General features: G+C 44.3%; 1 protein-coding gene across 6 annotated transcripts in view; it reads right to left on the bottom strand.

Moving 5' to 3' along the window:
• Positions 1-23,545, bottom strand: part of cep112 (centrosomal protein 112) — a 669,222-nt gene that overhangs the window by 411,279 nt on the left and 234,398 nt on the right. For all 6 annotated transcript variants that reach the window (XM_068058509.1, XM_068058505.1, XM_068058504.1 and 3 more), the window contains one exon: positions 18,204-18,290. In XM_068058509.1, the coding sequence (XP_067914610.1) occupies positions 18,204-18,290 (87 nt within the window). The remainder of the gene's footprint in view (positions 1-18,203; positions 18,291-23,545) is intronic.

The raw sequence follows: 23,545 nt of genomic DNA, 5'->3' as shown, positions 1-23,545 counted from the left end.
AGCTAGCTCAGCTTTCATGCCCACATAGTTGCCCTTATTTAAGTTTAAAATACTAGTCTTAGACTCACTCTTCTCTCTTTCAAACTGGATGTAAAATTCAATCATATTGTGGTCGCTGCTAACTAAAGGTGCCTTTACTCTGCGGTCATTAACTAATCCTGTCACATTACATGATACCAAGTGTTATGGCCAGGTGAGAAAGGTGTCTAGAGGTCTCTCTCAGCCTTTACCTGGTCTTACTGTAAGAGGGTTTAATTTTAAACACACTGTGTTTTGAGCTCCCCCTTGGTGAATCCTTGTTCACTGCCTTCCAATTATAAGGCAAAGAAATGAGCACAAACAGGCTTTCTTAGGTTTAAAGAAGAAAGGTGAAATTTATTAAAACTTAAACTAAAAACTCTAATACACACCGCGCCCCATGCTAGCATGCATAGGTGATACGCACATGCCAACAGAGACAGAAAAGAGCAGAAGAAAAATAAAGTGGAAAGGTTTGAGGCAATATCAGAAGAGTTTTTTGTTATGGGTCTTCGAGCTCACTGTTTGTGGCTGGATCTTGCTTCTCATTGGGGCCCAGTATTCTTCTTAAACCTTGTTCACTGTAGGAGACCTTTCTCTCTTGGGGTTCAAGTGCCTTCAGTGGGCTTCAGTTCCGCGGAAAGAGATGGGAGCAGACAGGAGGAGAGGAGGTCTTTTTCAGTCCAGGAGCAAAGATCTTTTCTCCCAGTTCAAACACTGTCTCTACAATTTAAAACTTCCCCAAGTTGGTCAGCAGGGTGGTCATATGACCGACTGGTTTGACCTGGTCTGTTCAGTGTATTGGTAGTAGGGGATAGCTCCTTTATTCCAATACAGTCTGCTAATATGCAAAAATGTCTTTCCGGCCAGGGGCCTGTCAATTCCTTGGAACAGGCCTTCTCTTCTTCCCAGCTACAATCTGAAGTTTAATGTCCAGGTGGCGAAATTAATGTGCCTCATTTTTGGCAGCTGGGGGCATGCTGGACACCTCCATACCCAGGAGAATGAAATACGATTTGCAAAAAAAGGCACATTTCATTATAAGCCTTGAGTGAATATATATATATATATATATATATATATATATATATATATATAAGATACAGAAAACCATGCATTTCTCTCATGCATTTTCCATACATTCATGAATCCTAAAATTTACTAGAACTATCTTTTCTTGGTGCCAGTGATGCTTTAATTGTCCCCTTTTTGGCACCCCAGTAAACATGTGGTTCTTTGGGGAAGTTTTTCTTCAGTTTGCCCATTGCCATGACTGCCTTGGGTCTTTGTTCCTGCTGACGTCATTTTTGTTCAGGAGAGTAAGCAGTGGGCAGGTCTATCCTGAACTCTTTTTCAGTGCTTTGCTGAGTCATGCAAAGGCTTTTGACTTCAGGGGATAGCTGCTTCCTTTTTTCTCTGACTGTGGGGGAGGATTCTTTGTTAATCTTCCCTTTGTCCTCTGGGACACTCCTGCCTGCAGGTATTTGTGCAGACTCTACTGCATTCCCATGTGGCACTTCGACTAGGTGAGGCATCACCCTCATGGTTTCTGTGCCCCCTAGAGGTCTTCTTTTGTCTCTGCAGGTTCCAGTAAATGCTGTTAACAACTCTGGTGGGGTGCTTCCAGTGTCTGCATTTACATAGGAGGAGGTGGGGTCTAACTTTACACATTTTTCAGGGTTGGCTGACTGGACAGTAGGGGTTTCCATCCGGGATTCCTCCCGGACTTCCTTTAACCGCCCTCTTGGTCACCCCTTTTCCCCTTCTCTTTCTAAACTTTTGCCAGCCGTCTGCCTGCCTGTCCCCTTTTGTTCTCTTCAGGGGTCCCTTACAGTTCACCAGCCCTCTGCTGAAGGGTCCTCCTAACACTGGTACAGGACCTGGGGGTGCAGGTTTCACTGCAGGTTGGGGTTTTCCCTCAACCTGGCACATGTGACAACTCCTGCAGTACTGCACCACATCTTTGTGGAGTTTTGGCCAGTCAAACTGCTGTCTTGTGTGGGCTTTGTTCTTCTGTATACCAGCATGTACAACCACTGTAGCCTCGTGGGTCCGTCTTAATATTTCTCTATGGTACCTCTGTGGCACCACTAACTGGTGAACTACTGTCCACTCCTTGCTCTCAGATCTGTGAGGAGAACTCCATTTCCTCATCAGTACCTCATTCTTTAAACTGTAGCAATCAGGGACTCCCTCTGCTTCACTTTCAGATTGGGCAGCCTGTGCTAATTCTCGCAATACTGGGTCGGCTGATTGAGCCTCAGCTAGGGAAAATCCATTTAATTCATTCCCTGGGTCTCCTAACTTTCCAAAGAAAGTCTCGGACAGGCAGACCTCATGGTTATCTGCCTGCAGTGTCAATGCAGTCTCCTCTGGGGGAGCTGGTTTGATCATGGCCTGATCCACTACACATTCAGGGAAACTGCAGGGGACCATCTCCTGCCACTGCCCTGTCTCTCTGACTTCCTGCGGTCTTTCTTTCCCTACTGCATTCACCGGTCCCAAAACTAGGTCGCACTCCAGCTGCACCCGGTGTACAGGTACAGGCATACACTGCCCTCCAATACCATTCTGGTATTCACTGCACTCTCTGGGGGAAAGGTCAGGCCTTTTCCCAGTAAAAGGGATCTAGTGGCCCCTGTGTCCCTGAGAATTACCGTGGGCTTGCTGGCCCCACTCGAGGGGTATGGGGTTATTCTCCCTTCAAATACAAATTCCTGATAACCTTCAGGAATCCTATTAAATTTTCCTGCACGTGTGGCAGTAAGCTTCCTGGGTCTCACTCTTACTGCAGTTAAAGCCACAGCTTGTTCTGCTGTGCTTTCCATTAGGGTCCAGTCTTCACTGAGCAGGTGTGCCCTTATTAACCCTACTGGTTTTCCCTTTAGTTTCCAGCAGTCAGCTCTTAAATGCCCTGCTTTATTACAATGGAAGCACACAGGTCTCCGGGTCTCCCTCTTGCTCACAGCACCTTCCTTTTTGGCTGGAGGAGGGTCCCCTGTGTCTCCTGCTTTCTTTTCTCTCCCAGGACTGCCTGGGCAGATATCACCTTCCCACCCTTGGTCCTTTTCGGATTTGTGGGGGTGATTAGGAAAGGTTCTCCCCTGGGAAACCCGACTTATAAATTAAAGCAAACTCATCAGCTAGAATGGCCGCTTGCCAGGCTCTCTGAACCTGCTGCTCTCTACATGGATCTTTATGGAGAGTGGGAGAGAGTGTTTAAATCCTCTAACAGAATTACTTCCCTGAGATTCTCATAGCTGAGCTATACTTTAAGAGCCCTCAGCCACTGGTCAAAAGCCAGCTGCTTGCTTCTTTCAAACTCCAGATAAGTTTGATTTTGAGAGTTCTAAGCTTTTAGCAATAGGCTTCGCGTACTAATTCATATTCCCCGAGGATAGCATTTTTGGTCAGTTCATAATTTGATGAACTCTCATCTGGCAACAGGGAATAAACCTGATGGGCTTTTCCGGTTATCTTGCTTGGTAGTTAAAGAGACCAGGTCTCAGCTGGCCATTTTAGTTGCCTTACCAGTTTCTCAAAGGACACAAAAAATGCCTCCATATCTTTCTCATTGAATTTTGGGATTAGATGAGCTAGTTTTAACAATTCTGTACCCAGCCCTGAATTACTTTCCTCTATATTGGCCATGCTTTCACTGGGGTTACTTTGTCGCCCCCTAGTTAACTCAAGCTGCTTCAACTCTTTCTTCACGTTCCTTCTGGGAGGCTCTCGCTTTCTTCCTCTCCAGCCTCTCTCTCTCTTTATCTTGTCTCTCCCTTTCTCTTTCCCTGTCTTTTAATGCAAGTTTCTTTTGTTCCAATTGTATCTTTGCTAGCAGTACCCTGTCCAGGTCTACTTCCAACCCTGCTTCTGCTTCTTCAGATTCAAGGGAAAAATGGTTGGCCACCAGCCTGAGGAGTTCAGACTTCCTAGCCTTGCCACGTAAAGTGATCCCACACTGCTCAGCCATTTTCCTCAACTTCTCCATTGCCAGTACTTTTACCTTATCCCAAGTTACTTCACCCTGGCTTGGAGAGCTACTAGCTTCAGTTGCAGACATGTTAGTATTCAATCACACACAACCACAAGAAAACCTGTATTAATCTTGCTCTTTTTTGATTGGGAAAAATTTGGCTTCCTACTTTCAATTTCTCTCATTTGTCTGTGGGTAAAATTTCAGATGCTAGCACCCAAATTTCTATTATGACCAAGTGAGAAAGGTGCCTAGGAGTCTCTCTCAGCCTTCACCTGGTCTTAGTGTAACAGGGTGTAATTTTAAACAGACTGTTTTGAGCTCCCCCTTAGTGAATCCTTGTTCACCGCTTTCCAATTATAAGGCAAAGAAGTGAGCACAAACAGACTTTCTTAGGTTTAGAGAAGAAAGGTGAAATTTATTAAAACTTAAACTAAAAACTCTTATTTCGGTTAACGCCTACGGATGCATGTCGCGCCCCACGCTAGCATGCATACATGATAGCAACAGAAAAGAGCAGAAGAAAAATAAAGTGGAAAGGTTTGAGGCAATATCTGAAAAGTTTTTTGTTACAGGTCATCAATCTCACTGTAGAGTCCTTGTTTGTAGGTGGATCTTGCTTCTCGTTGGGGCCCAGTATTCTTCTTAAACCTTGTTCACTTTAAGAGGCTTTTCTCTCTTGGGGTTCACGTGTCTTCAGTGGGTTTCAGTTCCATGAAAAAGGGATGAGAGCAGACAGGAGGAGAGGAGGTCTTTTTCAGTGCAGGAGCAAACAGTTTTTGTCCCAGTTCAAACACAGTCTCCATAATTTAAAACTCCCCACGTTAGCCAGCAGGGTGGTCACGTGATTGACAGGTTCGACCAGGTCTGTTGTGTGTATTGAGAGCAGCGGATAGCTCCTTTGTTCCACTGTCTGCTAATATGCAAACATGTCTTTCTGGCCAGGAACCTGGCAATTCCTTGTAACAAGCCTTCTCCCCAGCAACAATTTGAAGATTAATGGTCATGTGGCAAAATTAATGTGCCTCATTCTTGGCAGGTGGGGGCCTGTATGACACAATTCTAATATAACCTGCTATCTGGTTGGTTCCAGAATGTGCTGCTCTAAGAAATTATCTCGAAAGCATTCCATAAACTCCTCATCCAGGCTACTATTGCCAACCTGATTTTTCCTGTTTATACGTAGATTAAAATCACCCATGATTACTGCCATCCCTTTATCACAAGCACCCAATATTTGTTCTTAGATACTTCGGCCTACGTTACTGTTAGAGGGCCTGTAGACCACTCCCACTAGTGACTTCTTTCCCCTGCTATTCCTCATCTCCACCCAAATCGATTGTGCATCCTGATGTCCTGAACCAAGGTCATCTCTAACTATTGCACCAAAGCCATCCTTGATTAAGAGTGCTACCCCTCCACCTTTACCTAGCTTCCTATTCTTCTTCAACATCATATACCCCTCAATATCAGGACCCAATCCTTGTCATCCTGCAGCCACATCTCCATAATGGCTATCAGATCATATTTATTTACATCAAAGTGCGCTATCAGTTCGTCTACTTTGTTATGAATGCTGCATGCATTCAGATACAGAGCCTTTCGTTTTGTCCTTTTGTTATTTTTGTAACTTCTAGTCTCGACTGTTAGTGTGTTCTTATGTATTTTTCTCTCTGTCCCTTCCTGCCATTTTCTGACCTTCATTTCCCATTTTACTATTCTGCTCTCCTGCCTTGGTTTGCTACATCTACCCAGGCTTAATCCCTCACCCCCCCTTGTTTAGTTTAAATCCCTCTCTTCTTCCCTAGTTATACTGTTTGTTAAAACACTGGTCCCAGCACGGTTCAGGTGCAGACCGTCCCAATGTCCAGCCCCAACTTTCCCAGTACTGGTGCCAGTTCCCCATGTACCAAATTGCATGCGGCTGCGGTAATAATTCAGAGATTATTACCCTTGAGGTTCTGCTCTTCAATTTGGTGCCTAGTTCCTCGTACTTTCTAAGCAGAACCTCTTTCCGAGTCCTACCTGTGTTGTTGGTACCTGCAAGGACCACAACAACTGGATCCTCCCCCTCCCACTCCAAGTTCTTGTCCAGCCCTGAGCGGATGTCCTGAACCCTGGCACCGAATAGGCAACACAGCCTTCTGGACTCACACTCTTGGCTGCACAGAACAGGGTCAATCCCCCTCACTATACTAACCCCTACTACCACTACATTCCTTTTTGCTCCCCCCACTTGAATGGCTTCCTGTATCACAGTGTCATGGCCAGTCTGCTCATCCATCCTGCAGATCTCACTTTCTTCCACACAGGTTGAAAGCACCTCAAATCTGTTTGACAATTGCAAAGTTTGAGGCTCCTGCACTACTGTCTGCTCAGTCCCGTTACCTGCCTCACTCACGGTCACATCTTCCTATCCCTCATTGTTGACCAAAACAGGTGACCCTGTTCTAAGAGGTGTGACCGTCTTCTGGAGCAAAATGACCAGGTATTGCTCCCCCTCCCTTGTGTTGCACAGTGTTTGCAGTTCGCCTTCCAGATCAATAATCCTGAACCGGAATTCCTCTAGCTGCTAACACTTTCTGCAGACATGTTTGTCCAGGATCACCTTGGCATCCAAAAGCTCCCACATACCACAGCTGCAACATAACACCTGTCCTGCCATTGTTACTTATGCTATTAGTTAATTCACTTTATTTACTTAATTACTTTCTTAATTACCTCTCTCACTGTTTCCCAATGTACGAAGCTTAACTCTTCTTCTTCTTTGGCCTCCTTGTCTCGGGAGACAATGGGTAAGCGCCTGCAGGTGGTCAGTGGTTTGTGGAGCAGCGCCTGGAGTGGCTATAAAGGCCAATACTAGAGTGACAGACTCTTCCACAGGTGCTGCAGATAAAATTGGTTGTCAGGGCTGTTACACAGTTGGCTCCTCCCTTGCGCTTCTGTCTTTTTTCCTGCCAACTGCTAAGTCTCTTCGACTCGCCACACTTTAGCCCCGCCTTTATGGCTGCCCGCCAGTTCTGGCGATCGCTGGCAACTGACTCCCACGACTTGTGATCAATGTCACAGGACTTCATGTCGCGTTTGCAGATGTCTTTAAAGCAAAGACATGGACGGCCGGTGGGTCTGAGACCAGTGGCGAGCTCGCTGTACAATGTGTCTTTGGGGATCCTGCCATCTTCCATGCGGCTCACATGGCCAAGCCATCTCAAGCGCCGCTGACTCAGTAGAGTGTATAAGCTGGGGATGTTGGCCGCCTCGAGGACTTCTGTGTTGGAGATACGGTCCTGCCACCTGATGCCAAGGATTCTCCGCAGGCAGCGAAGATGGAATGAATTGAGACGTCGCTCTTGGCTGACATACGTTGTCCAGGCCTCGCTGCCATAGAGCAAGGTACTGAGGTCACAGTCTTGATACACGCGGACTTTTGTGTTCCGTGTCAGTGCGCCATTTTCCCACACTCTCTTGGCCAGTCTGGACATAGCAGTGGAAGCCTTTCCCATGCGCTTGTTGATTTCTGCATCGAGAGACAGGTCACTGGTGATAGTTGAGCCTAGGTAGGTGAACTCTTGAACCACTTCCAGAGCATGGTCGCCGATATTGATGGATGGAGCATTACTGACGTCCTGTCCCATGATGTTCGTTTTCTTGAGGCTGATGGTTAGGCCAAATTCGTTTCAGGCAGCCGCAAACCTGTCAATGAGATTCTGCAGACACTCTTCAGTGTGAGATGTTAATGCAGCATCGTCAGCAAAGAGAAGTTCCCTGATGAGGACTTTCCGTACTTTGGTCTTCGCTCTTAGATGGGCAAGGTTGAACAACCTGCCACCTGATCTTACATGGAGGAAAATTCCTTCTTCTGAAGACTTGAACGCATGTGAGAGCAGCAGGTAGAAGAAAATCCCAAACAGTGTAGGTGCGAGAACACAGCCCTGTTTCACGCCACTCTTAACTAGCTTAACTAGTATTACCAATTAAAAACCATATAATTTCTAAAATTACCTGAGTTTTGAAAAATAAATGATAAAACACTCACCAGCCAACCACCTACCTTGGAGCCAAAGGAAGAAGACTCACCAGCTGCTGGAGGCTAAAAACACTGGGAAAAGGAGCTCCTCTTTCCCCCTCTGCACTTAATTCCCACGTGCACCAAATTCCAGCTTCACTCTGGCAATGTCTCACTCAGGTAAATGTCTCTTCTCACTGTGTTCAGCTAAGAACTAGTCTGCTTTATATAGAGATTCTGATGACTCATTAGCTCAGCTTCTGCAATAATTAACACTTATTGAACCTAACTACTTTCAACTGATTGACAGATAACTGCCACTGCTGGCTGCTTCTTGTTTAACAAGGTTATTTACCTAAACAGGAGATTTTAAAGCCTGACTCTTAATCGAAAGTTTAAGCATGACAAAAACTTACCAGAATTTACCACGTGCACCAAATTCCAGCTTCACTCTGGCAATGTCTCACTCGGGCAAATATCTCTTCTCACTGCGTCCCCTCACTGCCTTTCTTTTTCTGCTGCCAATCCATTAGCCTTTTTGGCACTTGTTATAATTTCTTCAACCAACATACCCAGCCCATCTCCATTGTTACAACCGAGGTGGGAGGAATGCACTGTTTATTCTAGTTCCACTTCTCCACAGGTCACAACAGATCATAACATAATATAAATTTTCCCACTTACCGATATGGTCAATCATATACTCTATTTTTCCCAGAATAAAACACACCAACCAGTTTTCTTCAATAAACAACAAAATTATCAGATTATAAAACAAGTCTTAACCAGCAAAGAAGCAAAGCATAATCACACAAATTGAAGTATAACAGTTCCCTTTTTACCGTAGCCCCTCACACACACATACGTGGGTTAACCGGAAAAGTCAAAGGGATTTTGGTTTTAGAGCTCTATTACAATAAAAAATTAAAAACACTTAGGCTGAATACTTGCTCATTCTTTAAGAATAAAAGACATGAAAAGATATCCTTTGTTTTGGTTTGGCGTCCCAATTGCATATGGATGGCTGTCACTGGAATCTTCCTAGAATAGTTCTTTCCAGGCGATGTTGAAGATCAGTTTGGGTAGGGTTTCCAAGAAATGCAGCTACACAGGCTTCAGACAGGCGTTAAAGCAGAAATGCGGCAACAAGGGTTTCAGTTCCCACACATTTAATACGCAGGGTTTCTTCAAATACATTGGAAAAAGGAGATTGACATACTGGATACGCGGGGTTTCTTTTCAAGAGAGATGAGCTGGGTTTCTTTGGCAGGCAAAAACCAACTGTCTTCCAAGCAGTTTACACTCCAACTGTCATTTTAAAACCATTTTCCATATACCAACTCACTATCCAAAATGAAACCATAAACAATGTCACAAGAGACAAGCCTCCTGACCGCTATAAATCATGACCTGTCACTTCTCTGCAAACATCTTTCCCCAAGTCAAAAACAGCCACTGGTGGGTAATTATCTGCAGACTGGTGCCTTCCAGTAATTGTTTGTTTTCAAGTTCAGTCCAAAAACCTTCTGGTAACCTCCCTTAAAAAAAAACTTCAGCATCTCTTCAAGTTTCTAGATAAATCAATGTCTATAATTCAACTATAAATTCTTAAAAACATATTCTACAAAAAATAGAAGCACTCTCGTAACACCATTTGGCTTTTTTAATCTTCTGAATGATGCCCTTAACTCCGATTTTATCAAGAATTGAGGCATATAATACTTTCTTTTTCATTGCTCTCTTAGCTGTACACAGTTTTTGTTCTATATATTTTGTAGTTGTCCATGATTCCACGCCATATGTCATGGTTGGTAGCACACACTGATCATATACCCTCCTCTTTAATGGCAGTGATATTTTATCACACAAAATTTATCTCCTGAAACAACTCCATCCTGCCCTAATCCCACTCAGTATCACTTCATTTGTACAATCCTCTATCTTTAATCTTTAGCCCAGATATTTGCTTTCAATCACTTTTTCAATTTCTTGGTCTTCTATTTGTATGGTATCTACAGTCTTAAAGTTCATTATATACTTTTGTTTTTTCTTTGTGCATTTTCAGTACAATATTTTTACTCTCTTTAAGTTATTTATTTCTACTTCCAAGCCTTTTAACAGATGAACTCATTAGTGCGACATCATCTGCAAAGCGTCTGTTAGTTTTTCTCCATCAATATTTAATCCTCTCTCCTCTAAGGGTATCTTCTTGAATATGTCTTCCATTGCTGGGTGAATATTTTCTGAGAGATTGTATTCCCTTGGTTCACTCCTCTTTCAATATTTATCATCTGTGTTACGTCTTTGTCGATGTGTATTCTGGCCGTTGCATCTATGTAAATGTCTATTATCTCCACATATCCCCCTGTTTTCCATAAAGCTTTAAATAAATCTGCGTTCCACTTAATTGACTGCCTTCTCAGTCAATAAATCCATCACAAAGGTTCAACTGATAATTTGTTTGCCTTCTCAAAGTGCTGGTTCATTGTATGTAGATGATCTGTTGTAGAGTATCTTTCTCTAAAGCTGTATTGTATCTGTTCTCTTGGTTGCTGTTCGTCCAATGTTGTCTTTAACCTATTTTGAATAATTCTATTTAGAATTTTTGTACAAATGAGATAATAGACTGATGAGTCAGTAATTCTTAATGTCTGTTCTGTCTCCTTGAATATTTGGTTATTTAACATAGTGAACTGTGTGATTGTCTCATTACCTCCCTCCTTGACTACATCATTTTTTAGGTCATCCTACCCTGGGGCCCTGTTTCTTTTCATCTGTTTTAATTCATTTTCAACTTCCGCCTCGGTAACACTTGGTATTTCGTTTGCGTCAGATGACATTGTTGTTTCATTATCTTCAGATCCTTCTGCTTTGGAGCTGTGTAAGTCCTGGTAGAAGTCCAAACGTATCTTAAGTCCTTTTCCTCTATTTGATGTAAGGTTGACATCTGCTTTTTTTTTTAAACTGAATTGTTGAATTCTTTTTTGCCCTGTTTCTTTTGGTCCTCTTCCTGTTTCTTATATACTGATATAAAATCAAAGTATACAATTGTCATGGGAGATAACATCGCAAAGATAGGAAAACCCAAACGAGGAGAAGAATCAGTTATAGGAAAATTTGGAGTTGTAGAAAGAAATAAAAGAGAAACATTGATTATATTTACAGCTCAGCATGGACTTGTCATCACGAACACATATTTCAAGAAAAACAAAATCTGATATTGGACATGGGAAAGTCCAAATGGAACTTTCAAGAATCAAATTGATTTTATACTGAGCAGTCAAAGGGGAAAAGTGGAAAACAGTGAAGTCAGCATCAAAGTGGATATTGTCAGCAATCACAGGATGATAAGAGCAACGCTGAGCATCAATAAAAAAAACTAGCTGGACTGAAATTTATCAACACGAAAAAGAAGTAAATCTCTTCAAGCTTAGAGAACAGAGGGAGGAATTCCAACTCAGACTCAAAAACAGATTTGATGATCTAGAAGTCAAAGAGGTGGACCCTAACACAAGATATAACAAAGTCATTACAATAATAATGGAAGAAGCTGCAAAAAGTGCACCACCAAACAAGACAACCAGTCAAAAAATGAACAAGGACAAAGAAATTGATGTTATTGGTGCAAGATGTAAGGTACTTAGGAGAATACCACACATAACAGTCTGAGAAAATTGAATATGCTGAAGCGGTTAAAGTAACTAGGAAAAAGCGATGCCAAAGGAACAGGATGAGAAGAGAGGAGCAAATTACACACACATATACATACATAAATATCACTATGGATGCATTGGGGAAGAGAGAACAAATCTGGAGAAAAATGGAAGTTAATAAAAACAAGAGACAGTTGAGCTTGTTATACAGTTGTTATACAATTTCCAGCCTATTGTACTATATCCAGAGCACAGTATAATTATAAAAATATGGCAAATTTCCTTCAATACCAACAGATATTATTTGTGACTAATGATGTTTTGTGACTAATAACAGCTGTATCTTGCAAGCTTGAAGTTTGATCTCTCCATGAACATGACTTTTCTTTTCTTTTAAGAATTTCAGAAAACATGACTAACCACATCAAAAAGTGGAGGATCACTCTTCAGTCTGAATAGGCTTCAAGGTTACAGAGCAAAATACAAAAGAATCCAATAACCCACATAAACAGTCATGTGTCGAACAAGGTTCTAAAAATAAGGGCTGTGGATATTATCCTAAAAAAAAAGCTTGACATTTACTGTTAGTTGTAAAGCTCCAGCTATCTGCTTTGCATTGCACAAACTGGAGCAATTGGAAAATGAATTTAAAACGCTTGTATTTTGGATGGTTGCTATGGAATGTCTCAGATTTTCTGACAGTCACTAATTTTGGATTCCACTCACAATCATAGACATCACATTGAAAATGTTGATTGTTTTTTCTGTCTATAAATTCGGCACTATTTTCATGCTTACATACATATAGAATTATATGGAAATCATCACATGGAAACAGGTCATTCGGCATCAATCTGTGTTGGTGTTTATCCTCTAAATGAGCAGTAGTTCCAATACCACCTGCCCACCTTGTTCCCACATCCCTGCACTCTCCTTTCCTTCAACAAACTCTCTAACCTATTCTCAAAAGTTGACATGGTTTCTACTTCAATCACTAACTCTGTTAGTGCATCCCACAGCCTTACAACTCTTTATTTTCAATCTCTTACACTTAAACTTATAAACTTTTAAAACTTTTCCCTTCATTCTGGACCCCTCAACCACAAGAAGCAGTCTGTTTCTATCTACTCTGTCTCATTTCTACATAATTGTAAAAACCTCTGTCAAGTCACTCTGTAATCTCATCTGATCTAACAAAAGTACCTCACAGCTATTTGATACAATTTTTAAGAAATATAATTAAGAAATTAATCAATTTCAGTTTCAAATCAAACAGGAAAAAGATCAGTTGTTAAAACATGTGAATGGTGACTGCAGCAAACAAGTATCTTTTTCTGCCCTTTATAAGCTTTCCCTAACACGAGTCTCCTTATTCTAAGCACCATCACCAGCTAGGAGGGTGAGCAAGCAGCTTGATTGCCATCTATGCCGTTCTGAAACCAATCTTTACAGAGATTCAAAGGTGCCTCACACATAAATTCCCCTATATGTAGGAAGAGACTGCCTACGCGCCCCCTCCACCACCCCCCACCCCACCTCTGCATTTCCCATAACCAGCAAAGCAGCCAGGGTCAGAAACTCAAGTCATGATTTATATACACCTATAACTGAGGTCAGGAAAACATTACCAAGAGCCGAGATCAAACTCAGCGAAATAGCCTGCAAAGCCTACAACTGAGACCCAGGGACTCAGCAGGATAGTTTGCAACACCTACAAGTGAGACAAGGAACTCAGCGGCATGGAACATCTATGGGAGGAACTTAGTGGTATTGGGTGCTGCACCAAATTTCAGAATAATTAGAGGGTGATGAGTTTAGATGTGTCAGGGGCAAACAAAGTGGCAATCTTAGTTGTGTACTTTAATAAGATTTTTTTGATATCAATCTAAATTAAAATCATAAATTGACTGCTGATTTCCTATCAGCCCCAGTCTCAACTCCTGAACATAGCACCGTGAAGCACCAAGACCAGTCACCAAGACAATTTCTACTTGGTATAATCCGAGTTGCCCTCTGATGGGCCCCATCACATATCGCCCATTGAGACTCTAAGTGCAAGTCTCCATCAGAGTGTCCAGTGTCCAACAACTTTAAAGACTTCTTCAGAGTAGAGAAACATTTAAACCAGCATTTAAAAACAAATTTGTAACAGCTGGTAGCAATGCTTAAATTTAAAGTATTTGACCCACCCTGAACAATATCACTTGCCTTTCATTAATTTCAGATTACAATTGCCTAAAACCAACCAATCCCAGTTCATTCCATCCTCCAGGTTAGCTGGAGTGAAGGCTGCAACAATGGACTAATCTTAGCTGTCACTGGTCGAAACCTGATCTAAAAAGCCACTGTTGAAGTTTACCCAGCCATTCATATACCTAACAGCAGCCCTGTGAGGTAGCAACTGTCTATCTCAATTACATTTAATCGCATATATATGTGCTTGATAGAATTACAACATCAGTATATGCAGGGAGGGTTCAACAACCAAAACTGCTACATCCAGTCACGCAGCTCTTGACAACAAGTCGCTTATTTCAAACTTGAGCAGGTTTTTACTTGACATAACTTTTAAAAAAAAGTAACACTGAATTGTAATTCTTCCAGCAGAAAGAAAACACTGAAGTTCTATGTTCAAAATTATACTCTGATATGTTACAGTACCCCACCTGACATAGGTTTAAGAGAACACTATTCAAGCTGAAGGAAGAGATTTTCTATTGTAACTTTTCAGGATAAAACATTTGGGCAGGATCACAAAGAAGTGAAGTCCTTGACTGTGTAAAGGCTTCAGGAGCTATCGGCAGTCCTGCAGCAGTTGTTGACAAATTTTGAGAGAATTTGCAGCCATTATACTTAACACAGTGCGGAGGGGGCGAGACTTCGGGTGTGCATGAAGAATCTGACGGGAAGGGCCCTTCTCACCACCAGCCAAGCTACATCTTGGTGCTTGTTTGAAAGTTCTGCCGATGAGGCATTCCGCCAAATGACTTTGACGGTCTGCTCGGGGAACCATCCGACAGGATCCACCGTCTCCTTTTCCCGTAGGGCCTTGAGGACATTCCGTGCAGACCACTGCCTGATGGACCGGTGGTCAAAGGTGTTTTCCCACAGAAACTGCTCCACGAAGGATAGGTGGTATGGCACGGCCCAACTACATGGAGCGTTCCGCGGCAATGTGGCCAGGCCCATCCTTCGCAACACCGGGGACAGATAGAACCTCAGCACATAGTGACACGTGGAGTTTGCGTACTGGAGATCTACACACAGCCTGATGCAGCCGCACACGAAGGTGGTCATCAGGATGAGGGCCACGTTGGGTACATTTTTCCCGCCCTTGTCCAGAGATTTGAACATCGTGTCCCTCCGGACCCAGTCCATTTTAGATCCCCAGATGAAGCGGAAAATTGCTCGGGTGACTGCCACAGCGCAGGAGTGGGGTATGGGCCAGACCTGCGCCACGTAGAGCAACAACGTGAGCGCCTCACACCTGATGACCAGGTTCTTACCCACAATGGAGAGAGATCGCTGCCCCCACATGCCCAACTTTTGTCGTACCTTGGCTACTCGCTCCTCCCATGTTTTGGTGCACGCCCCGGCCCTTCCGAACTATATCCCCAGCACCTTCAGGTAATCTGACCTGACGGTGAAGGGGACAAAGGATCGGTCAGCCCAGTTCCCAAATAACGTGGCCTCGCTCTTGCCGTGGTTAACTTTGGCTCCCGAGGCCAGTTCGAACTGGTCGCAGATGCTCATCAGTCTGCGCACGGACAGCGGATCCGAGCAGAAGACGGCGACGTCATCCCGCGTTGGCGGTGGTGGGGAAGAGACGGTCGCCCACCTCCTCCTGGAACGTGTCTTTGCAAAGCAGGTGTGGAAAGAGATGCAGTGGTTTTTGTCGAGGTTCATCCCAAGCAGCTCTGTAACACAGGAGTCTGTGCTCTACGGGCTGTTCCCAGGGACGCACACCGAGACAAACATCAACTGCTGCTGGAGGACTATCAATTCGGTGAAAGACGCCCTTTGGTCTGCCCGAAGCTTGCTGGTCTTCCAGCGCAAAGAGTTGTCCACCACCGAATGTTGCAGACTGGCACATTCCAAGGTCCAGGACTACGTGCTGAGGGACGCACTAAAGCTTGGGGCAGCCGCAGCAAAGGCTCAATGGGGAAAGACCACAGTGTAAGGTCCCCCCACCAAGCTGAACTGAGGGGCTGGATCCATGGGAAACCCCTCGAACTGTATCGGGAAAATTTTCATTTGCTGTAAATGTAAAACTGTAATTGGCATGACAATTGTGAAACGGAAGGGTTGTGAAGAAACTCATGATAGTATTGAAGGAAACTGATCTCCCTTGCAATGTTTGTATTTTTTGGTGCTGTTTTGAAACTGTTTGGAAATGTAATTTTTACAGATTTTTATGAATAAAGTATATTTTGGAAATAAAAAAAAAATTATACTTAACACAGGTGATAATGGGCAGGAAATGGTGTCCTTTGGACATGCATCAACAATATGGGGTGGGAAAGGCAGCTGCAGTCTTTGAAATGCAAGTGGTAATGCTACTGAGCAACAAGATGTCAACAACCTGACATCAGCCCCTCTCAGAAACGCCTCGAAGGGAACTAGGCGCTAAATATTCTAACTCCAAGTTTTTTGCCTTGCTGAGGAAAGCCAAGTGATGCACACCAATGTTCTCACTAAATCTTTATTTTGTTGTGCGCAGCATGTGCATTTTAATGCGCAGTACCCTTAAATTCCTTTGCATGGTCACGAGCGGCCTGACCAGTACCTTCCAGGTTGCTGCACGCCACGCACGCGGGCAGCTTAGACGTAACAATGATGTGAACCCAAGTCCCTAACAGGAGAGGTTACTATTAATGACCCCACCCACAGGAAAGCCAAACTGAAGGAGCTCCTCGAGATTTTTTTTTCCTTCTTCTTCTTTGGCCTCCTTGTCTCGAGAGACAATGAGTAAGCGCTTAGAGGTGGACAGTGGTTTGTGAAGCAGCACCTGGAGTGGCTATAAAGGCCAATTCTAGAGTGACAGACTCTTCCACAGGCGCAACAGATAAAATTGGTTGTCGAGGCTGTTACACAGTTGGCTCTCTCCTTGCTCTTCTGTCTTTTTTCCTGCCAACTGCTAAGTCTATTCGACTCACCACTCTTTAGCCCCGCCTTTATGGCTGTCCGCCAGCTCTGGCGATCACTGGCAACTGACACCCACGACTTGTGCTCAATGTCACAGGACTCTGCAGACACTCTTCAGTGTGGGATGTTAATGCAGCATCGTCAGCAAAGAGGAGTTCCCTGATGAGGACCTTCTGTACGTTGGTATTCGCTCTTAAGGGCAAGGTTGAACAACCTGCCATCTGATCTTGTGTGGAGGAAAGTTCCTTCTTCTGAAGACTTGAACGCATGTGAGAGCAGCAGGGAGAAGATCCCAAACAGTATGGGTGCGAGAACACAGCCCTGTTTCACGCCACTCAGGATAGGAAAGGGGTCTGATGAGGCACCGCTATGCTGAATCATGCCTTTCATATTGTCATAGAATGAGGTGATGATACTTAGTAGCTTTGGTGGACATCCGATCTTTGCTAGTAGTCTGAAGAGACCACGTTTGCTGATGAAGTCAAAGGCTTTGGTGAGATCTATGAAAGCAACGGAGAGGGGCATCTGCTGTTCGCGGCATTTCTCCTGTCGCTGGCGAAGGGAGAACAGCATGTCAATGGTGGATCTCTCTGTTTGAAAGCCGCACTGTATCTCAGGGTAGACACGCTCAGCCAGCTTCTGGAGTCTGTTTAAAAAGACTCCAGTGAAGAATTTCCCCACTATGCTGAGCAGGGAGATTCCACGGTAGTTGTTGCAGTCACCGCAGTCACCCTTGTTCTTATAGAGGGTGATGATATTGGCATCGCACATGTCCTGTGGTATTGCTCCCTCATCCCAGCACAGGCAAAGCAGGCAAAGAGTGCTGACAGTATAGCAGGCTTGGCACTCTTGATTATTTCAGGGGTAATGCCGTCCTTTCCAGGGGCTTTTCCACTGGCTAGAGAATCAATGGCATCACTGAGTTCTGATTTTGTTGGCTGTTCGTCCAGCTCATCCATGAATGGCAGAGACTGGGCTGCATTGAGGGCGGTCTGAGTGACAACATTTTCCCTGGAGTACAGTTTTAGGTAGCCAAACTGAAGGAGCTCCTTGAGATACGGGCACAGAAAAAGGAGTCCGGAAAAGGCTGCAGTAACCTTAGAGGATCACACAACAGTGTTTCTGGATTATACTCCAACTAATTTATATTTATCTTCAGCTAACACCTTCATAAAATTGTTTCTAATAATCACATTTTTTATCATTTATTTTTTCTTTTATGCAATCTCCCAAACCAAGAACCCAGGCCTCCACCTATGCTGCCTTACTGAAAGTGAGAAAAAGTTTCACCCCAGGCTGACTGAACCCCTGATTTTCTTTTCCTTCTATATCATAGTGAGATGCCAAAATATTGTGTGTTCTTATAGAAGCAATACCCCACAGCAAGAGAAATTATAAAATTTACCTTTTGAACATCAGTGTCATGCTTTTGCTGCAGTTTGAGCTTCTCCTCATGGAATTTTGCTTCCAGCATCTTTGTCTTCATCTCAACCTTTTGATTAAAAACAAGTGAACAAAGGGTGTTACATTATCTGCTTCCTACATTAAATTAAAGAGAATATGGAATGTGAGCCATGGAATTTAATAACACATACCATCATTTTCAATGCAAAACGTACTCATGAAAAATTATACTCTAGATGTTACAAACATACTTTGATATTCAATTTTCAGCTTCACATTTTATTTATAGAATTTATTCAGAGAAAAAAATGAACCAACAGTAATTTTTCATGCTGAAAATGGACAATTTAAATGGACATTTAAAAAAAAAGAAAATCTGCTATTTAGACCATAAATTATGGCACAATTTTTGATAATCTTTTAATTTTGCTGTTAATTGTCAGTTGTTGCCCTGCAAAGCACTTTTCTTCAGCTCTACAAGGAAAGATATTACCATAGCCTCAATTTTACAATGAGCTAAAAAAAATGAACAATATTGGCCGGAATTTTACGGCCCTCAAACAAGCTGGTGGCGGGGGGGGGTTGCTAAACGAAAAATTGAGTGGGAGGCGGGGGCCATTCCCGACCCCCCTCCTGCCCCTGCTGCAATTTTATGTAGGGCGGCGGCGGCGAGGAACGTCCCTCCCACCCCTAGCCAATCAAGGCCCTTAAGAGGCCAATTAACTGGCAGTTAAGGGCTACCTCCCACCACTGCAGGTATTTTACCCCCGGTGACCGGACGGCAAAAGCCTCAAGAACCGTGCCTGATAAAACCAGGTGGCCTTCAAGAGGGCTGGGGGTGGGTGGGGTGGTGGCCCTCTAATCATGCACCCTGTGCTCCACGGAGGGCCGCCCCCGAAGCCCCAACCGCCCCTAATGCACAACACTTCCCCCGGCCTCCCTAACCGACACCCTTGCCTTGCCGGGGCCCAGCCGATTGGCCCTGGCAAGACCGTAAAAACTTATCTGTCTTCCAGGCCACATTTCACCTTGCTTGCAATGGCTGGGTGTAGTCCCAGCTGTGGCCACCGCTCTCGGTGGCACTGCTGGGACTAAGAGCTGCCAGCCCGCTGATTGGCTGGCAGCTCCATTAGGCAGGACATCCTGCTTCAAGAAGGTGGAAGTCCCACTCAAGACCAATTAAGGGCCTGGGGAGCGAAAAGTCCCAGCCTGGCTCCCCAGGCCCAGCGGAGGTGGTCTCGCCACCAACTTTTCGGCCGGTGGGCGAGGCCTCCTGCCCAATGAAAAATTCCGGCCATTGTATTTGTGATGGGACAGTAGGAGTAAAGAGGATCAGTATTTTATAAGTACTACAAGCATTATTAACTCAAATCAGAGCCAGCACACTGCATTCCTGAGTGGTCAGACACATGTACTCATTCTCAATTCCTCAACATTTGAGCCACATCAGCAAGTGCCATATGACGATCAGTCAAACAGCAACGATAATCACATTTTAGGTAGGATGTTAAGGCCTTGGAGAGGGTGCAGAGAAGAATTACCAGACTGATACCTGAGACAGAAAACTTCACTTTTGTGGCGTGACTAGAAAAGCTGGAATCGCTCCTCTTACAGCAGAGAAGGCTGAGCAGAGTAAGATAGAGTAGATAGGAACTGTATCCAGTGGCTGTAGGGTCAGTAACCAAAGGTCACACATTTAAGAAAATTGGCAAAAGAAGCAGAGGGGAGATGAGAAGACTTTTTTTATGTAGCAAGTTATGATCTGGAATACAGCTTGAAAGTTTGTGGCTATACAATAGTTTCAAAAGCGAATTGCATATATACTTGAAAAGGAAAATATTGCAGGGCTATGGAGAAACAGCAGTGAAGTGGCTTGCTCTTTCAAAGAGTCGGCACAGACACAACAGACCTCCTTCTGTTCTGTAAGATGGTATGATTCTACGACAAAGGTACTGAAAGGAGTTTTGATAGTTGTTCATAGACACCTCGTAGTCCAACTTATCGGCTTTTGTGTGCAAAGTGACGCGGCATCTTTGTTGATTTGCCATAATAATACAACAAAGGACAACAATCCAGCAACCTAGCTAAAGTGCAACACACTGCTACTACTCCACTGCACTGAGTGGTGGCACTTCACTACTGAAAGCACAGTAAAGTCACCTGAACTGGTAGCAGTATTCAGAATGCAACTACTGGAGTGCTACTTCCTCAGTATCATGAATCACATTTTTTTTTTTATTTCCAAAATATACTTTATTCATAAAAATCTGTAAAAATTACCTTGCCAAACATGTTTCCAAACAGCACCAAAAAATACAAACATTGCAAGGGAGATCAGTTTCCTTCAATACTGTCATGAGTTTCTTCCCAACCCTTCCGTTTCACAATTGTCATGTCAATTACAGTTTTACATTTACAGCAATTGAGAATATTAACGATACAGTTCAAGGGGTTTCGCATGGATCCAGCCCCTCAGTCCAGCTTGGTGGGGGAACCTTACACTGTGGTCTTTCCCCATTGAGCCTTTGCTGCGGCTGCCCCAAGCTTTAGTGCGTCCCTCAGCACGTAGTCCTGGACCTTGGAATGTGCCAGTCTGCAACATTCGGTGGTGGACAACTCTTTGCGCTGGAAGACCAGCAAGTTTCGGGCAGACCAAAGGGCGTCTTTCACCGAATTGATAGTCCTCCAGCAGCAGTTGATGTTTGTCTCGGTGTGCGTCCCTGGGAACAGCCTGTAGAGCACAGACTCCTATGTTACAGAGCTGCTTGGGATGAACCTTGACAAAAACCACTGCATCTCTTTCCACACCTGCTTTGCAAAGGCACATTCCAGGAGGAGGTGGGCGACCGTCTCTTCCCCACCACAGCCAACGCGGGGGCATTGTGCGGAGGGGGCGAGACTTCGGGTGTGCATGAAGGATCTGACGGGGAGGGCCCTTCTCACCACCAGCCAAGCTACGTCTTGGTGCTTGTTTGAAAGTTCTGGTGATGAGGCATTCCGCCAAATGACTTTGACGGTCTGCTCGGGGAACCATCCGACAGGATCCACCGTTTCCTTTTCCCGTAGGGCCTTGAGGACATTCCGTGCAGACCACTGCCTGATGGACCGGTGGTCAAAGGTGTTTTCCCGCAGAAACTGCTCCACGAAGGATAGGTGGTACGGCACGTCCCAACTGCACGGAGCGTTCCGCGGCAATGTGACCAGGCCCATCCTTCGCAACACCGGGGACAGATAGAACCTCAGCAAGTAGTGACACTTGGAGTTTGCGTACTGGGGATCTACACACAGCTTGATGCAGCCGCACAGCAAGGTGGTCATCAGGATGAGGGCCACGTTGGGTACATTTTTCCCGCCCTTGTCCAGAGATTTGAACATCGTGTCCCTCCGGACCCGGTCCATTTTACATCCCCAGACGAAGCGGAAAATGGCTCGGGTGACTGCCACGGCGCAGGAGTGGGGTAGGGGCCAGACCTGCGCCACGTAGAGCAACAACGTGAGCGCCTCGCACCTGATGACCAGGTTCTTACCCACAATGGAGAGAGATCGCTGCCCCCACATGCCCAACTTTTGTTGTACCTTGGCTACTCGCTCCTCCCATGTTTTGGTGCACGCCCCGGCCCTTCCGAACTATATCCCCAGCACCTTCAGGTAATCTGACCTGACGGTGAAGGGGACAAAGGATCGGTCAGCCCAGTTGCCAAAGAACATGGCCTCGCTCTTGCCGTGGTTAACTTTGTCTCCCGAGGCCAGTTCGAACTGGTCGCAGATGCTCATCAGTCTGCGCACGGACAGCGGATCCGAGCAGAAAACGGCGACGTCATCCATGTACAGGGAGGTTTTGACCTGAGTGCCTCCGCTGCCTGGGATTGTCACCCCTCTTATGCTCGCATCCTTCCTAATAGACTCAGCAAAGGGTTCAATACAGCAAACAAACAAGACTGGGGACAGAGGATCATGAATCACATGCATTCTATCACAGAGACCTTCAGTGTGATAAACTTCTTCTTTTCCTCTCACAAAAACTGATCTGATCACCTTGATTTATTACTCTTTAACTGATGCTTTGCCAATTTAATTTTCTAGCCTGCTGTAATATACACTAACTGTGAGCAATTTCTGATAGCCAACTTTTTTTTTGTTCACGCAGTTCTCCTCTGGTTACCAATTTCAGTTATGCCTGCCTTGCATGTATTTACTTAAAAAATTATAATCTATTTGATCTGTTTAATTTCCTACTTTATAAACAGAACTCTATGCATATGGGCTCCTCGTTATCTGATGCCTAAGGCTCCATCTGCTTTGAACTACTGATCAGTGCTGTTAGCTTATCTACCCTTATCTGATCACCTCTGGGCCAGAGGCGACATCTTAGCAGATGAATGCACTTCAGCTTTCTAACAGCCAAAATGCTTCTGCCAATGTGAGCATGAAGGTCCAAAAGAACAGAAATAGGTAATTGGGAAAAATCAGTTGCAACTGATAAAAACACTGAATCCATTTGCTTGCTGTCTACTCGCTGCCTTCACCTCAGAGCAGGGTACACATCCAATAGCACCAGTTATATGTCAAGAAACACGTAGGGATTTAAATAAAGTAGTTCACATGGACAGGTTCAAAAATCACTTCCATAATTATTTACGTCTTATCTTCCTCTCTCCTAGAATATATATCTAACTTGCATTAGATGGCCATTCATAATGTGAGTCTCTCAGTGATTGTTACCAGGCTATATGTATGACGCATGACAGTCCAGCCTGACCAAGTCCTCTCTCAATATCCACACTTTTTTTTATTATTCATTCACAGTATCTATTGCCAATTTCTAACTGTCCCTTGAACTCTTTGTGGCAAAGATCATAATGGAATTGATACAACTTGAGTGACTTGCTAGGTCAGTTCAGAGGGCAGTTAAGAGTCAACCACATTGCTGTGGGTATGAAGTCGCATATGGGACTGACCAGGTAAGGATGCTGTATTTCTTTCCCTCACAGACACTGGTGAACCAGATGTTTTTTTTCTCCCCACAGAATCGCAGAAATGTTACAATGCAGGAGGCGGCCATTCGGCCCATCATGTCCGCACTGGCTCTCTGAAAGAGCAATTCCCTCAGTTCCATTCCCCTGCCTTCTCCCCATAACCCTGCACCTTCTTACTTTTCATATAGCTGTCTAATTCCCTTTTGAATGCTTCAATTGAACCTGCCTCCATCACGTTCTCAGGCAGCACATTCCAGACCTTAACCACTCGCTGCATGAAGAAGTTTTTCCTGTTGTCACTTTTGCTTTTCTTACCAAATACTTTAAATCTCGATCCTTTCACGAGTGGGAACAGTTTCCCTCCATC

The sequence above is a fragment of the Heterodontus francisci genome, chromosome 26, assembly GCF_036365525.1.
Source record: "Heterodontus francisci isolate sHetFra1 chromosome 26, sHetFra1.hap1, whole genome shotgun sequence".
In the NCBI taxonomy this organism is placed as follows: domain Eukaryota; kingdom Metazoa; phylum Chordata; class Chondrichthyes; order Heterodontiformes; family Heterodontidae; genus Heterodontus; species Heterodontus francisci.
Note: the sequence above shows the minus strand (reverse complement) of the source record. Positions and strands in the feature narration are given on the sequence as shown.